A 17,320-nucleotide genomic window follows, 5' to 3' on the forward strand; every position below is an offset into this window, starting at 1 on the left:
TGCTGAACTAGCACAGTTTACAGCAAAATCTGAAAGTATTACAAGTTCAGTGTTTCAGCAGCTGATCTATGAGAAGCTCAGCTGTCTGAGCACAGAGATCAGTGTCCTGAGTTGCCAGCCTCACCCATGCTGCATCTGCTCAGGAGCCAGTGCTCTTGGCAGAGGTTGTCAGGTTTTTAAGCAGGGTCATTGCACAACTTTGGTTTAGACAAGCCATATAAGAAACAGAAAAGAGACAACTGTGGGGATAGAAACTTTTGGGATGCTTAGACCAAGCCGCTGGGCTCAGAAGTTTGGTAATGTCTTGAACAGACAACAGATTAGTCATGTGTAATGGGAATCCCATCTGTATGCAGAGATAACCCAGATCAGAGTGCAAGATTTGAGGGTGACACAGCTTGTGATTCAGAAAGCTATAAAAGGGGAATATATGTATTCTCCAGTGCCAACATTTGGAGGTTTATACTCCCAAAACTTTCAGGTTTTATGTGGTAAAAAAAAAAAATCACTGTGTACGGAAAAAAAAAAAGCCAACCTAAACTAAAAAAGACTAATAAAAACCATAAGTTTATTTAATTTAAAATGAAGCAATGAAAGAGCTTTCTTCATACACAAACACTTTAGGAAATCTTACATGTGAACAGTTAGAAAACCATGGCATATTCCTGCAAATTTTTATTTGCACCAAGTTCTTCCACACGTATATCCTGTACTGTATTCTTCTTAAATACACATGGTCACAAAGCTTGCACATCATCTTCCCTTCTGAAAGTCTAAAAGAACTGTATTTCAGAATTTCCAACAAAAATAAGATTATTGAACTTGAAACTTCACTTAATCTATTGTATATCCATTTTTCTTGATGTATCAAGTCATGTCAGATGCATGAGCAGACAGTTTGTCAGCTGTTTTTCATCTCTGAGCTGTTACATAAAAGGATGACATATAATTTTTGTAGCAACAAATGTCATCAGGACCCTTGATTTAACATCTTAAAATCTTAACATCTTAAAAAATGCATTATATCTGTCTGTTGCTGTGTACATAATTTTATTTTTCAGCACAAAAAAAAAAAAAAAGCATTGGGGAAAAAAACCAAGACTTTGAATATATCTTCTTAGCATCTTGCTGCTTTTCTGTATCTGAAGTGATGATTTCTAGAGTTCTAAAATAACCACAATGCTTAACAAGAATTCCAATGTATTCATGTTAACATCTGCTTCTGATTTTGTCTTGATTTATACATATTCTTCTAGTAAGGTACTATTCTGTGAATGAGCTTAGCAGGAGACACTGAACGAATACCATTAACTTTCACCTTAAGCAAAATAACCTTCATAGGTTTAATAAATGTCCATCCTAATTCTGCTTTACTCTTGCTCCAGCAACTGTTCATCATCGACTGCTCTGGGAAAACTCAGCAGTATACAAAGACTGTTCACAGTTATACAGCAATATACAGAAATCATTGAAATTCAATATATTTTAGGTGTCCCCGAAGAAAGGCCTTGAACACAAGCACCTCATGTGTTTAAAAAATTATACTTCTACCCAAAGGTTACCATTGTAGTCAGAGTAAGAACTCCCACTTACTTAAAGGAAGCAAAGATTTCATTTGTCCGTAAGAGCTCTCCAGAATCTTGCAAATGTGACTAGTATCAGACCTGAGCACAGGAATCCTTTGGCAGGAGGATTTCTTCATTTCAAAATCTGACCTTTGAATTCAAAATTAACACTCTAAGTGAAAAATCTGAGCAAAGTAAATCAGCTGAAATCAATGCAAACATTTTGTTCTGGTAAGACATTTCGTTACAGGTCCAACTGCTAGATGACCAATTTATATACTAAAATAAATAACTTAAAATGCACAGGAAAAAATATATAACAGCAGAAATGGACATTTAGGCATTACCAGTATCCTTAATGGGCTTTTTTATCCAAACAATACTTAGCCAAATAACTATAGGCCAAATAATGTTTGAGATATGATTACACTTCTAAGTAGAAAACGGTTCCCTTAACTCTTCCTGCCTGGCTCTAAATAGCAGTAATGCATAGTGTACATGTGAAAATGGTAACTTCAGATTAGCTATGCCCTACATAGCATATAACATGGAAGTTTGCACTTCTCTTGCTTTGGCTGTTTCCCTGCACCAAAAGCAGTGTGTCTTCTCGGTTCTAATAAAGCATTGATAATAAAATGAGACTGTGGTACGTTTCCCATCATCAGATCCTCGTTGTAAGTTAGTAGACTTCAGAAGTACTGGGCAAAAAGTTAAGACAAAGAAAAAGGTTACAGATCACAATGTTTATGCTGATCTGCAATTGTCTCTCTTTTATTGCAAAGGGAAAGACAAATACAGAATCCAGACTCCAGAAAAGAGCTAAGTATCATTCATAACTGGAACTCACCTTCTTATTCATCTGTAAAACTGAGTTAATGACTGTGACCTATTAATCAACTGCTTCAGCATCTCCTTATGCATAATACAAGACTTAGCTAATATAAAACCTGATTAATTCCTCTTCCACCTAACAGACAGCATACCATAGTAAATCAAGTGCTTCCGTTTTTCTGAGATGAAGAATTTTACTAACTCAGCAATTCTGCAAGAGCTCATCCATTCTTGTGCTTTTTTTCTGACACTACAGGCCAATCCAAATGTAAGATCCACTGCATTCACATCAACTTTAAAAGTGTAGAACTGTTGAAATGTTATTTGGAAGGGCTCTCACGAGAGTATCTATCCACTCTCCTGCTCAAAGCAAGACTGTTGCCAGCATTAGATCAGGTCAGCGGTGGTGTTGTCTAACCAAGCCTTGCAAACCTCCAAGGATGGAGACGTCACTACATCCCTCAGGTTCCAGTGACAGGGAAATAACATTTAATACAAAAAATATCCACCAGCATCCCACTACCTGACAGCTCAATGTTAGGACAGCCTTACTGAAAATGTAAGCTAAGCTTATCTCTGCGTCCTGAAGGCTAGATGGAAAATGAGGTGGTGTTTCAATACAATCATTTTTATTGCTTCTTCCTCCTTGTTAAATTAGTTGTATGCTCACACTTTGGCTGATTTATATTCTGCTATAGCACAGTATTTTGGTTGTTAGATGGTTTATTTATCATCTGAACATAAGTTTGGAGTGAATTTTCTGTGGCCTGACTTTGATGGAGGGTGAGAGGCTCTAGATATTTTACAGACGCTTCCAATATTTTTTGCATCACAAAAACTAAGTTCTAAGAGTTGGAGGATCTGTTAGGAGCTAACATTGCATATAAAATACTTTAAAGTACACTAAATAAGACCTATTAATGTGTATTTTTTCAAGCTGCTTATGATTGCCATGAAATAACTGGTATATCATCACAAGGTTAGCAGAAATATGATCCTCAAAGCACATTCAAGGCAGGAAAACCTGGAAATCCCATGTGGCTTTGTGGCTGAAACATTGAATTGGGCAGACACAGATTTTTATTCCCAGCTTTCTACTTGCCCACAGTAGGCAAATCACTTCATCCGTTCCCCATCTGCAAAACAGAGTAAATGGCAGTGACCTACTTTATAAAGTGCTTTGAGATCTATTGATGAAGAAAACTAAATGAGAGAGTTTGCTGATACTAAATAAAAGGTCTGATCTCTGGGAACTACACAGGAGGGCTCCAAGTCTTCATACAGAAAGATTGCTCTGATTTAAATATGTTCCTCTAGAAACTGATTCAGTTAAATCATTGCAACTTCTGTGGTACAGACAAGACGAAAGGAAAAAGCCTGAAGCAGTAAGTACAGTGGAAAGGGAATGTATTTGTAGGTCAAGCAGTGCAGAGCAAAATTCTCTGAAGCAAGCACTTCAGTGACAACCAGTTCTCACTGGCTGTCACCTCCCCCTGTTTTAACCTGGGATCACGCTATACAGATGAATGCAATAGCAAACGAGACCCAGCCCTTCTACCTGAAGTTCAACCACACATTTTGTCCTGCAATATAAACTGTACTTGCAACTTTCAGTAGATCATGCAGCCACAGAGGACAATTAAAAAAAAACTAAGGAACAACCTATGCCAGACAAGGATTTCCTAGTATATTTTAAAGTAGAGATGATTCATTTTGGCAGCAGTCCAAAACCCAGGGAGGTGGGGACTTAGCCTGAAGGATAGATGGTGTTGTCACTGTTGTCCTTCCTCGTAGTTTTGTCTGGAACAGCTTAAGAGCCTTTTCAGCAGAGCATGCTGAATCAACTCATTCTTGGCCAGCTCAGTTTGCTTTTTGCTGAGCCCAGTGCAGGCAAAGAGGAGGGCGTGACCACCACAGCCTCTTTATTCTGCAGACTTCCTAGCCCCTTTGTCATGGTTTCTGCTACCTAGACCTACTGAAAATTGAACAGTGTCCATTGACCAATGTGTCTTGTGATAGCAGTTGTAATTTTTGTGTGTGCTCTTGAATTGCAAAAAAAAAAAGCTGTGTGATTCACAGCTTGAATGTTATCAAAAGTAATAACTCGTGTTATCAAAATATTAGAATGCAATGGCCTAGATGAATTAATTCAATCCTGGATGCCTTTCTATTAATTTGTGGGAGAAGTACATGTGTTTGCAGCAAAGAGAGTTAAACATATCCTGCTTTAGATGAGTCTGTAAGGATTCCGGTACGAGTATTTTGATACTTGAATCCAAGAGAAATAGTATCTAGCCAACCTACTCCTTAACTGCAATCAGCAACATTTAGACTAAGAAGCACTGAACAGAGCACTAGATTTCCCTCTTCAAAACATCCACTGGTGAGGCAAAGAAGAAGCCCAAGCCATGACATGGGAGCCCCATAAGTCCTTTCTCTATTCACAAGGAGATGTGTTTATACCTAGTGACCAGAGCAAATGATCTCATCCAATTTCACTTCCAGCTCAGGCCATGAGTTTTCTGTGTAATGGTAAATCATTCCACTTCTCTGTGCTTTAGGAATTCCTGTTACACAAATAAAGTCTGGATATTAAGAGAATTACGGTATTAAAGGTGTGGGAGAACCTTAACACTTTATCTTGCAAAGAATGTTTTGCTTAAGGAGATCTTCATGTCAATATTAATACAATGTGCCACATACTTTTCATTAGCCACATGGGAGGATGACACACAATATTTTGATTTATCTTTGCCTGATTTGGATAAAAATACTTTTCATTTTTTAAGAGGGTCATCTAAACTTGAACTTTTCACAAGGACAAGATTCAGAACACTTGAAGTTGTGCTTTGGGCAAGAAAGGACTTCATGCAGGTGTTGCCTTTGCTGGGCCCAGGGACAGTAGCAAGAATGGTAGCAGCATCCTTCCCTCATCACTGGAGTTGAACCATCTGGGCAGTGACTGGTGGTCTACAAAAACTTAGCCGAGAATGCAGAAGAGATGTGGACAGATTTTATCTCTTCTCTGTAATTTTGGAGCCTCCTTATATCCTCTTCTAGACCAATTAATGCTCAAATATTCAGAAAACCATATGGTAAGCTTGCGCTTACTAGTAAAATGTTCATTCATACTTTCCCATCTTCTGCAGCAAGACTAGAATGCAAGACATCACTGGAATTCAAACCTACGACCTTCCGAATATTCACAATGAGCCTGCTTTGAAAGCAGCATACACTTAAACCTCAGGACAGCTTTTGTTGTCCTTGGTGTTGTACAATTACTAAAATAAGATGGTTGGAATGCCTTTCTGTGTACCAACACAGACTACAAACACCCTCACATAGTTCTGTAACGTGCATCTGACATCAAATCTACTTTTGCTTATGGTTTTAAACAAATTAATTCACAGGCTTATAAAGCTACTCTAAGTCTCATATACATATCTTTACTATTCTAAATAGTAGCTATTTATCTCATGCTTTGTTGGGGGCAGAGGAAATAGAAATGTTTTCTTTTTATAGCTACAACTTTGGCCTTCATGACATCATCAAAATGCATTGGAATTTAGCTTCTCTTCTTTCAGTACTTTAAAAAAATGAGGGAAAGAGACAGGAGTTTATGTTACATATCTTTCTAATGTGCTGTCATTAGTAGAAGTTTTAGAATGAAAAATAAGAACTAAAGAGAATTTTAAGAGAAAAAAATAGGTACAAAGAATTTTGCATTTACTGACTGATTAACACACATGTTCAGGAGCTAGAGAAATAGTCCTGTTTTATTTCATACGTAAATAAATTGCTTTATACCACTTGTGGATATTTGTCTTTCTGCAAGCATTTGCAATTGGCCACATCCTTCATAATTTTCTCAATACTTTTTCTGCTGTTCAGCTTCCTTCAAATATTGGATAAATTAGAACGGTGAGAAGATGAGCTGTGATGTTCTTTCATGCCTAGACTCTCTTATAGTAGTTTACACACTACCCCAAATCCTTCAAACTCTGAGAGAGAAGCTTCTCTCTTCATGGTGGACATGTATAGTGCTGTGCAGAAGTATATATCTGATCATTGTGTGGAGACTGAAGATTCCCCAGAAGAAAGTTGAGTTTTAAAAGTCTGGAGGGATTTTCGGAAATGTAGAAAAGAACGGTCTCTACTAGTCAGAAAGAGAGCTATGCACTGATTAATGGTGCAGTGAATGTCAATCCACTCTTTTAAAATTTAAGTGGCAGGATAAAAGAGTAAAGGATTAACCTGAACTCTGATGCTGTTTTAGTATATGAAAAGTACCTTTTGTTAGGGTTTAACGAGTTTAATGTCTGCCTGTAGGTTAACTGCTACAGAGAGCTGGGCTTTCCTCATACTTAAAATGAAACATTGCTGCAATTATGTGTAAGCTCTTCTCCTAAACTAAACCCAAGCAGATCTGAGAAGAAGAAAGAATATGTATTGTCACAATTCATACTATATATGGGCAGTTAGAATATACAAAGGAATTTGGGAATAACTCTGAAATTTTGGGCTTAGGGACTTAAAAATAAGAGAAGGTGTTATTTTCTTTATTCAGCTTCTTCACCCCACATTTTTTAAATATTTGATATCCCTCCATACTTAACATATACAGGGGTACAATCCAGAGGGTGAAAGAGTTTATTAGAAAAAGGCCTGCAGTAGTTCTTACTGCAAACTGAAAGGTATGTTACCACTGTGAGAAGGATCCTTTGTTCTGGTTAAACAGAGCAAACAAATAGTTACAATCTCAATACTTCTGTGCCTAATACATAAATGTGTTGATGTACATTCTTATCTTGGATAAAAGCTAAAAGTAAGATTGTTCTTTCCAATATAAAGAATACGGTTCATGCAGTTTTGTGATTAAGATGTTAGAGACTACCTAATGAAGTTAATATAATTAAATTGGTGTTAACATTTGTAAATAAAATCACCTACAAATCTTGTGTCTAGAGGATGGGAAACCAAGAGCAGCAGCTCAGTGGTGTTCATTTCTTAATGACATTAAAAAGAAAATAGTGATATGTATTTTTGAAGTGATCTGACCTGCACTGTTAGTATCATGCACAATAAACTTGATTAAGGTACCATTCTTGAAAAACAGTCACGCAACTCACTGGAAAGTGGTTTATGTGGTTAATATCTTCAACAGTAAGTGGTCAGTTATGCTCTTGAGATTTGCAAGGCTTTGTTCAAAATCTGAAAAGTTTTGGCTTAAACCACAAAGAAAAAGAAGATAGGCAATCTGTCAAAATAAATTATGTATCCTACCTTGGCAAGCATTAAATTAATGCCGTCCCTCAAATTCACACAAACATCATTTGTCAAGGCCATTCTTTGCTTCTCAAGGCCTTTTACAGTGAAAACGCATAGAGTGTGTGAAGTCAGCTCAGTTTTGTACTCTGACAATGTTTTTAGGATACATCAGCAAAATGAAATGAAATCATCAAACTTAAAATTGCAAAATATAAACCCACTCTATTAAAGAAGGAGGATATATATGTTATACATATGTTTATGGTATATTCATGTGTTTATATCACATGCAAATTAACTTTGCAAATGTCAAAGATTATCAACTAACACAATATCTATTTTCTGTGATTTCAGTATCTAAGAGAAGGAAGGTAAGTATGCAGAAAGCAGAGGATTTATCTACTGATTGATAGGTGAGATTCATTAGTCTACAAACATCATTAAAAATGTAAATGAACTGGGTGTGGCAAAGGAAGCTATGACATAGAGCAGCAAGAGCACTATGAATGATAAATAAACCCCAGGAACAGCAACCAAATTCAAGAAGTAGGTTTATACTGTGGAATAGATATTTTTTGAAATATGTTTTTATCAGTAAATCAGATCTCAAGAAAGGTAAGAAATTAGTTTTGTGAAGATATATTTTATTTAACTGTATTTCTTTCGGAGCCAGCTGCTCATGCAATATAAAGGTAAGATGTTTCATTTGAAAACCAACCAAATAGTAAGACTGAAAATTTACTTTCCTCAGAACTCTCCAGTGCAATAGTTCTTTTTCCAGAAACCACCTGGGAAATGTTCTTATGACTCCTGGGCTCTTATTTACTTACGTATGCACAGAAGAGAAGACTGTTGAAGCAACACAAGGTTGAAAACATTTTGTGTCAGGATAGGCAAATGCCTACTACTCATGTCCAGACCATCTGGCTTTGAAGGATGTTTAGTCTAGAAGATAGCTTGGGACACTGTGATTAAGTGGCTTTGGAAACACCATTGTCAGAGACTGTGACCGGCAAACAAGCAATAAAGTAGTGTTGCACCTACTATAATTGCTGGAGGGAATAACTTAAATTTAAGAGCTTGGGAAAAAAAAATTATGCAGCCCTTTTTAAAAAAGGTAAGTGTGGTAAGGATCTGTGTGTTTGGACATAAAAGATCCTATAACTATTTTTGAGATCTGCGGACTCCCTGCCATCATTACAGCAAAAAGCTATTTGATTCACTTCTGCCATGGTGCAAGAAAATTGACAGGCTTGTCATAAAGAGATGACATGATGAACTAGGCATTGATGTAACTGCAGAGTTTTCTTACTCCCTCTGACAGCTGTGAGGGCCTTGGCAGGGTCTGCCTGCTGGATTTGGGAAGAGGAACAGCACTGCCACCACTGCTAGCCATCATGAATGAAAGCATACACACAGTATTACTAGAGAGGCAGGGTAGGATGAACAGAAATAAAAAGGAGAGAGAGAATCTATCAGGCTGGATGCCATTACTGCACCCAGAAATGATTATTCAGATATGCACTGGCTCTGGAGAAAGCAAGTAGGGTGCTCTGTGGAGGGTGTTCTTGCCTATCTGGTGATTACTTAGGGAGGCAGTTATCCAGAGGTAGCTGTCAAACTGCGTTGCTCTTGTCTGCTCCTCTTCTACAGGATCCTCATACAGCCTGTGTGCTATGCGCTGGGTATACTGACCACGCGAGACTATTGGTTTGCAGCCCACAGCCATGCTGAGACACATCAACAAGACTTGGCCTCATTTTTATGTTTGATGATGGTTGAATGTTTATGCTGTTGTCATGTTACTGTCCTCTAGTAACTGCAGTGTATTGTTGGTACTGCATGATTCTGCTGTTGGCAGAAGGATGAGAGAGCAGCAGGCAAAGGAAAAGCATAACTGCTGAGTCCTTTTTCGTGGGAGTATGGAAGTGGTCCTTCTTCCATCCTGACCCTTCACACCCTCTTTCAGCAGGTTGCTATATTGTCCTTAGAGGCAAAAATAAGAGTGAAACTCTTGCATCTATTCCCTTGTAATTTGGAAATCTATAGCATCCAGTGGAGAAAAGCTTCCACAGTTTATTAACTGCTGTGCTTATGCCCTCTGCCTTTGTCTCACAGAATGGAATGAATAATAAGTGCCTCAGCTGAAAGAAATGTAACAGCCAGTGGTAGCAGTAGGGTAAAGGAAAGCTAAGCTATTGCTTCTTTCCTGAGACTGAAATGGCACAGTTGCTTTCCCCTGGAAAGGGAACAGATAGTGGTGCTTACAATGCATGTAACTGCTGATCTGAGTGAGAGCTGTGTCGTTAAATAGTCTGGAAGAATGTAAGAAAAGAGCTGAGGGCTGCAATAATTTTGCTAGTTCTTCACAAGTGATGTATGAGAAGAGGTTTAACAGGTCTTGCTTACTTCATTACTACACTTTCTTTGAGCAAGGGTTCACCTGGAAACTCCATAATACTAAATCCCTCAGTTTTGTGTCAGGCCTGAGGGAGGTAAATAGATTTGATACCCAGTTACGGTAGAGGAAAATTGAGTCATGAAAGGATGGTGACTTATTCAAGGTCAGAGAAACCCTTTGTAGCAGAGCCAGGAAGAGTATCCAAATTAGACATCAAAGTATTGATATTTTGAAGACTACCTGAGGTCACAAATTGAACTGATTTTAGTAGTTCATGCAAGATGTACAACTAGTGACCAAAAAAGCAAGGCAGCAGACAGACTTCCACTGTACAAGAATTGCAATCTAGCTTGCTGATTGCTCCATTCCTTGTTTGTCTTTCATACTTAAGCTGCAATCTCTTTGGGAACAGATCACCTTTTTGCTTTGAATCACATGCTGCATAGACCAAAAGTTTCCCCAGTTCATGAGCAGATGCTACAGGAAGAAAATTGATAAGTGTGATCAATGTAACTAGACAGTACAGGGCTGTTGGAAGAAACATCAGCATTGTTAGTTCTTAAAATGAAACAGAGTGCTGTTATTACATGTCTCGCCATAAAAAGCAGGTTTAAGTATAAGATATCTATATATCTTATATATATATATACTTAAGTATAAGATATATATATATCTTTTCTTATATAATGTATCTGACACCTAGGTGAAGATGTAATCTTAAGTTTTGTGGATGCAAAATACATTTTAAATAGGAATTCAGTTCTGTGTGAACTGAAACGCAAAAGAAGAAATCTTTAAATACATTTTCCATGGAAATCAATGCTGAAATTAATAGATAAACCGGTAAGAAAAATACTTAAATAACAGTGAGACTAGACTTTCCCAGTGTCTGAACTAAACCCATGGAATCCCCTGTAACAGACTCTGATTTTACTTGGCTTTTTCTCTCCTAAAAAGTGACAGTGCATCCTGATTTTCCAAGGTGGAATTGTAAAAGGCACACCTCTTATGCTATGAGCATCAGCAAGATGGCAAAATATTTCTACAGGCAACAGAGACACCAGTAGATTTTCAGCAGGTCCTAGGAAAGAAGAACAAAAAGTGCCTCAGACTCTATGTCCTCATTTAGTTGCTTGACTTCTCCACTACACAGAGGTGTAAACAGGAAAGGATTCTGGCTTAGGAGCAGGCTTATTTTCCCTTTCTTACAACGGAAAGAATGAATAGAAGATCAAGGTGGGGATAAGAAGACAGAAGAACAAGACAGGGAGAATCTAGTTTGTATACAGTATTAAAGCACTTTTTACATGTTTAGTCAAGACCAGAAGCTATGGACTGTGTTATATCTCATATTTATTCTGTTTGTGGATTATGGTGCCTCGGTTATGTATTCAGGGGCATGGCAGATTCCTATCTCTAGCATGTCGAAAACTGTTGGTTATTCATGACACTGTTACAGGTTTTGTGCAACAAGGAAACTCCTTGGCTTGCAAAAACTTCCCAAACAGAAGTTTCTTTGTGTACAACAGCTGATGTTCCAAATGTTGCATGATGCTAATTTGAGGCCAAAGGCTTCTGTTTCATAACAAACCCCGGGTGCCACTACTTATGACTTAGGGGAAAAAGGCCCAGTGAAAGTTGCTAAAAGTCTCATGTTACCCTCCAAAGCTGTATTTTAGATAGACTGAGAAATAATCTGTGCAAGAGGCAACTGAGTATCTTTCTGAGCTCTTCAGTAAGTTTTATGCTTTTTACGATCAGGTCAACTCACTCTGAATAAGTACAAAAGGATTTTTAAAAACGCGTCACAAGAAAACACAGACATCAGTCAGCATGTTCAATTACTGATTTCAGAATTTAGTACTTCTAGTAGAGTAGAGCCTCTATACTGTGCATAAATCTATGTTGCACACAGGCATGGCATTACCTAGAGCTCTCAAGTGAGGCATGGCAGGTGTTTTCTTGTTTCCCTCTATGCTGCCCCGGTCAATGCAGAGGGGAGAAATATCCATTTGAAACAATAAGATGAATATAAGAATCATAGGAAAAACATAATTCATTAGAGTTGGATTTCAGCCAACAACCAGGGGATAAATAGCCCTTATAAGGCATGCCATGTACTCTTTAATGACTAGTGAGGTTTTTCCACTTTCCATCTTATCCAAAAGTAACTCAATACCTTGAAAGCGCTGGCCTTACTCAAAAGGCAAAGTCATGCCTTAACAGAGATGGTGACAGCACTTGTCTGCACTTAATTATTTATTACAGTGGTGCCTCCCACTGTCCCTGGATTTCACGTTTTGCCCCATTCTTAGCTGCTTTCCAGAAAGCATTTCACCTCAGTGCACACGTACACTCCTCAGGACCCCATTGCCACCCTGACATTTTGCCTTGAATTTCCCAACTTTCCTTCTCTTTTAAGCCTTTTTGGAGGCTTGTCATTCTGGGACAGTTGTTCCCTAGGACCCTGTCAGACTGAAAGGATGTATACACACTCTTATCTCCTAGATTTAGCTTTGTTAGAGATTTGCTTTTTCTTCTCTGTATCCTTTTCTAATCAATTGTTATTCAAAGCTGTATTCCTCCTCCACGTCACAAGTGTTTAGTAAATTCCTAAAGCTGGCAGTGGTTTTTTTTTCTGTTTAGAATACTTTAAAAGTATAGGGTTTCTTTCTTTTTTTTTTTTCCTGTGAATGTGATTTTATGGCAGAGAGGAATATTTGAAAAGATATAACAGTGCACTGTTTGTTGGGGGGTTTTTTTGTGTTGAAGACTAGAGGATGTGTACATGCAGGTTACACTGCCAGCAACTGGTAATAATTTGAGTTCATTTCAACCATCTGCTTCAGAATTTGCATGCATAATCTCACGCTGCTTCTACAAAGCACATACTTTTTTTCTGTTCTTCCCTGCATTTAGTAACATACTCACTTTGAAAATAAGGCTTGGTTTAGGAATCTTCCAGAAAATTGTCCGATTTATAGTAGAGGTCATCCCTGAGTTGTACATTACAGGAGGCCATTTAGATGACCTGCTTATTCCAAAAGTACTCTACCTACAAGATGACAACGAACATAACTGACTTTCTCACAGCATCCTTCACTGAAAAACTTTCATAAGCATTGTTACAGTATGGCATCTTGACAGACCACCTAAAAGATTCACTTAGTGTGACCCTGAGGCCATGTGCATACTGATACCACTCTGCAATTATACAAACAGTCTGCTTGGGCTTTTGCTCTTTTAAGTCCAGAGGGAAAGACCTCTTCTAATCTGCTCATCGTATCCTTCAGTAAAGACTCTACATTTAGATCAGCACCTGATCACACATGCAAGACAAGAAAGAATCTGCTTCTGTTAGGAGGTACTTCTCACTCAGCTAGCACTTCAGATCAAAGCAGCAGTCCCAGTCCCATCCAAGCGACCATACTAATACTCATGTCAAGATACTGAGTGTTACATTTGGGGGCATACATAGCAAATTCTGAGAAATAAGCCTAATACACTCAGCAGTGCTTTGAACTGTGTGACTTCTACTGTATCCAAGATCACACCATCCTGAAAACAACCTGGTATGCACAGCAACATTTAATTTTCCTTTCCTCATCTCTGATTAAATCTTTCCTTGTCTCTGATTAAATCAGTATTCAAATACGTAGGCTTGTTCAACAAAACAGCACCTTCCTGACAACAACATTCGCCCTTCTGTTCTTGCAGAATTTTACATCCCGTTGCCGCAGCTCCGGAGGTTGAAAGCGAAACCACCCAATTAGTAGCCGAGAGGAAATCTAGACCGAGAGTAAATTTTACTTGGACCTCCCCAAGGTTCTGGTCATGTGATAACTCCTGCCTTTCTCGTCTCTCCCAGTCTCTTGGGAAGCAGCGGCAGGTAGATGTGGCAGGCTGTCACCGACGCTGGATGCGCGCACATGGAAACGGCTCTGCTCCGAGGAGACATTAACGCCTCTGGGTAGTTGCAGAGATGGAAAATTATCCGAGGACGGGCGAAGCGGCGCCTGCCAAGTGAGGCCAGCCCGGCGAAGGAGGGGGGAAGGCTGCGAGCAGGGATGTGCATTGCATTTCGTACTCATCCCGGAGAGGACTGAGCAGGTAAGCTCGGGCACGGCAGCGAATTCCCGGCGGCTGGCCGCAGCGCGGCAAGGCACCGCCGGCGTCTTACTCCCTCCCCGGCCGGCTCCCGTGGAGGACAGCGCCCGGGGAGGTTTTGGGGGTGCGGGGGAGGGTGCCGCCCGGAGCCGGCCCGAGTTTCGGGAAGGGCTTCCCCGCGCCTCAGCCCCTCGCAGGGCGGCGGCGGCGGCTGACCCGCGCCGCGGCCCCCCAGCCCGTCCCCGGGGCCACCGGAGCCCCCGCCGCTCTCCCACATGTGGGAAGGGCCGCGGGCGGGCGGGCGGGCGGGCGGGGACGCCCTCCCCGCCCGGCGCCTCCGCCGGGTCCCGAGAGCAGCCCAGCCTAGCCCGGCCCGTCGGTTCGCGGGCGGCCGGGCCCAAGCCAGGCCCTGCCCCTGACGAAAAGGCGCGCCGCGCGCCGGCAGCCACCGCTGCCTCCGACCGCCAACACCTGCGCGGGGGCGGGCGGGGAGGGGCAGAGCGCCGTGAGGCACCGCCCCCATGCACCTACCGGCCGCCCCGCCCCACCCCGCGCCGCCCGCCGCCACCAATCCGCATCCGCCTCCCGCCCCCTCCCTACGCCGTTTGCGCAGGCAGCGCCGTTTCCGCAGCGGGTCGCAGCGCTGGCTCTCCCCCCTCCCCTTTCCGCCCCCTCCCCCCCCGCCCCTCCGCCCGGATCCTCGGGAGCCCGATGTGACCCGCCAGAGAAAATGGCGGCGGCGGCGGGGAATCGCACCTCGTCGTCGGGATTATCCTCCTGCAGCGGCGCGGAGGCGGCCGCCGCCGCCGCCGCCTGCGGGAGCCTGAAGGGCGGCGCGGTCGCGGGGAACGTCGCCGGGAGCGACGGGGGGCTCCTGCGGGAGGCGGGCAGCGGCTGCCGGGAGCAGCGCTCTGACTGGAGACGGAAGCAGCTGCGTAAAGTGCGGAGCGTGGAGCTGGACCGGCTGCCCGAGGCGCCCCTCTTCCTCGCCGCCGCCCCGGCCGCCTCCTCCTCCTCTTCCTCCTCCCCGGAGCCCCCCGAGACGCTGCTGCTCCACTACCTGCCCGGGCCGCCGCGCTCCAGCCCCGCCAGCCCAGCTGCCTCCCCCGGCCGCTGCGCCGAGCTCCTGGAGCCGCTGCCGGCGGGGACCGACCCCGCGGCGGAGCGGAGGATGGAGCCGTCCCCCCCCGCGAGGTGAGGGGGGCGCCGGGGGGCGAGGGACGACGGGTGACAGCGGCGGCGACGGGGCTGCTTCCGCGGGGAGGGCTCGGAGTGGACTCCGGCCCCCCATTCCCCCCCCCCACACTCCTCCTCCGCGCCGCCGCCTGGCCGCGGGCCGGCAGCGGATGCGGAGGCGGCGGCGGGAGCTGCCCTGGGGAGCGCAGGGTTGGGGCAGCCCGCGCCCGCCGCCTTCCCCCCAGTCCAGGGCGCGGGGGCACCGGCGCGGGTGGGTGAGTGAGTGAGGGACGGAGGGTGGGGCGGCCGTCGGGCCGGGCTGCCCCGCCGGCCGCCCGCAGCTGTCAGCGTTGCGGGGCTGCGCGGGGCCCGGCTGCCGGAGGAGTGGGGTCGGGCAGGGTGGGCGGTGGGGTGGTGTGTGTGTTTGCGGGGGGTGCCTTTGTGTGTTTTGACTTCTGCCGGCGTGCCGAAGGGCTCTGAAAGTGTTGGGTCCGGGGCGGTGGCGGGGCCGGATGTGCCAGCCGTTGGCTCTCGGGGCGAGCGGAGCCCGCTGGCTCTGCCCGGGCAGGCGGCGGCCGTGCTCCGGCCTCGGCTGCCCCCCGAGCACCTGGCCGTTTCCGAGCAATTTGTTGCGCAGAACGGAGTGGTTTGTTTTTTTTTTTTCTTTTTACGTGGACTTCTCCGAAGTCTTAACTCCAGTTTGCAGCACGGAGATACTGCAGAACTGATTTCTTTAATTCTTACTACGGGGGGCGGAAAGGCTTTCAAACTTAAATGTCCTCTTTCTTTTCCCAAGAGAAAGTAATTTTATGGTGGTTTAGTCTAAGTGATTCATTTCAGTGGCCTCGTGTTTGTAGCCCATATTTGCCTTCCGTATGTCTTATTTGGGAAGTCTGCTTTCTTGAGTTTTTACAGAACTGCCCAAATTCTGCCTGTTTGACATGTACAAGCATTCAGGATGAAAGCAAGCTCACGTCCATGGTGAAGCAGTTTAAGTACTTCAGAAAACGTTTCAGCTTTAGTGTGCACTTGCAAGGTCTAACTGGCGTGTTATGTGGGAAGGCACCGCCGTAGCAATGGTGTAGTTTTGATGTGAAGCTGACAATTTCCTACGGATTTCTTGTAAGGTTTTATATGATGTGAACTGTGTAGGTTTAGGAGATAGTATTAACATCTAAGGACAGGTTTTAATGCAGCCTTACAGTTTATCTGGCTAATTATTTAAACCTCAAAAGAAACCTAGTTCCAGTTTGGACACATGATTTGTGTATTCTTTTCACTTGTGTCTCATGTCAGTTAAACCTCAAGGATATTTTTTAAAGGTTGACTTTTCTTGGGACTACTGTAATAAGAACTGTTTTCTAGGCCAATGTCCTGTTTGTATGAACTCTCAGCAATCAGATGGATTTTGATCTATTTCTAGAGCAGTGTAAAAATACTTGGTACGGTGTGGTCGTAACAGATAAGAAATGCCTCTGTACTTACAGAAGGATTAGTGGGAAATCATAAGTGTTTTGGGGTGGGGAAAAGAATGTATCCATTTTAGCGAGTAACTTGTATTTTTATGACTCTTAGCACTATCTTTGTCTCTGTCAAGTAATGAAATTATAATGTTCTTTATCTCATAATATGATAGTAACCCATTTATTGGTTTTCAATGAAAATAAAGTATAAGTGTCGGAACACGTTTAAAGCAACTCAGTCTCAGGGTGATAGCAAGTGGGGGTTAGGCTTGGTATTGGAGGTTCAGGGTGGTCAATATATGTCGCATCGATGCTGAAACACTGAGTCCATCCTCAGTGTCCCATGGCAGTAAGGACAGAGCAGCTGTGGAATTTTTTCCTTTCACGTGGAAGATTTTGCTTACTTTCAAGTACCTGCATTTGGACAAGTCAGTGTTTTAAGTGTGTGTACAAGTTAAAACCCTTCTCCTAAATGCTTTGATACCTGACTAGAGATGTTAAAAAAAAAT

At 42.7% G+C, this 17,320-nt stretch overlaps 1 protein-coding gene across 2 annotated transcripts in view; it reads left to right on the forward strand.

Moving 5' to 3' along the window:
* The first annotated feature begins 13,890 nt into the window (after positions 1 to 13,890).
* MAP3K1 (mitogen-activated protein kinase kinase kinase 1) overlaps positions 13,891 to 17,320 on the forward strand; it is a 61,333-nt gene continuing 57,903 nt past the window's right edge. The window contains exon 1 of one of the 2 annotated variants that reach the window (XM_086770651.1): positions 13,891 to 14,175. Coding sequence is in view for 1 of the 2 variants with exons in the window: in XM_086770650.1 (XP_086626776.1) it covers positions 14,903 to 15,366 (464 nt within the window). In the remaining variant the exon portion in view is untranslated. Of the gene's footprint in view, positions 14,176 to 14,902; positions 15,367 to 17,320 lie in introns of those variants that run through there. The other variant, XM_086770650.1, reaches the window with a different exon arrangement.

Source organism: Chlamydotis macqueenii, chromosome Z, assembly GCF_036417535.1.
Source record: "Chlamydotis macqueenii isolate bChlMac1 chromosome Z, bChlMac1.mat, whole genome shotgun sequence".
In the NCBI taxonomy this organism is placed as follows: domain Eukaryota; kingdom Metazoa; phylum Chordata; class Aves; order Otidiformes; family Otididae; genus Chlamydotis; species Chlamydotis macqueenii.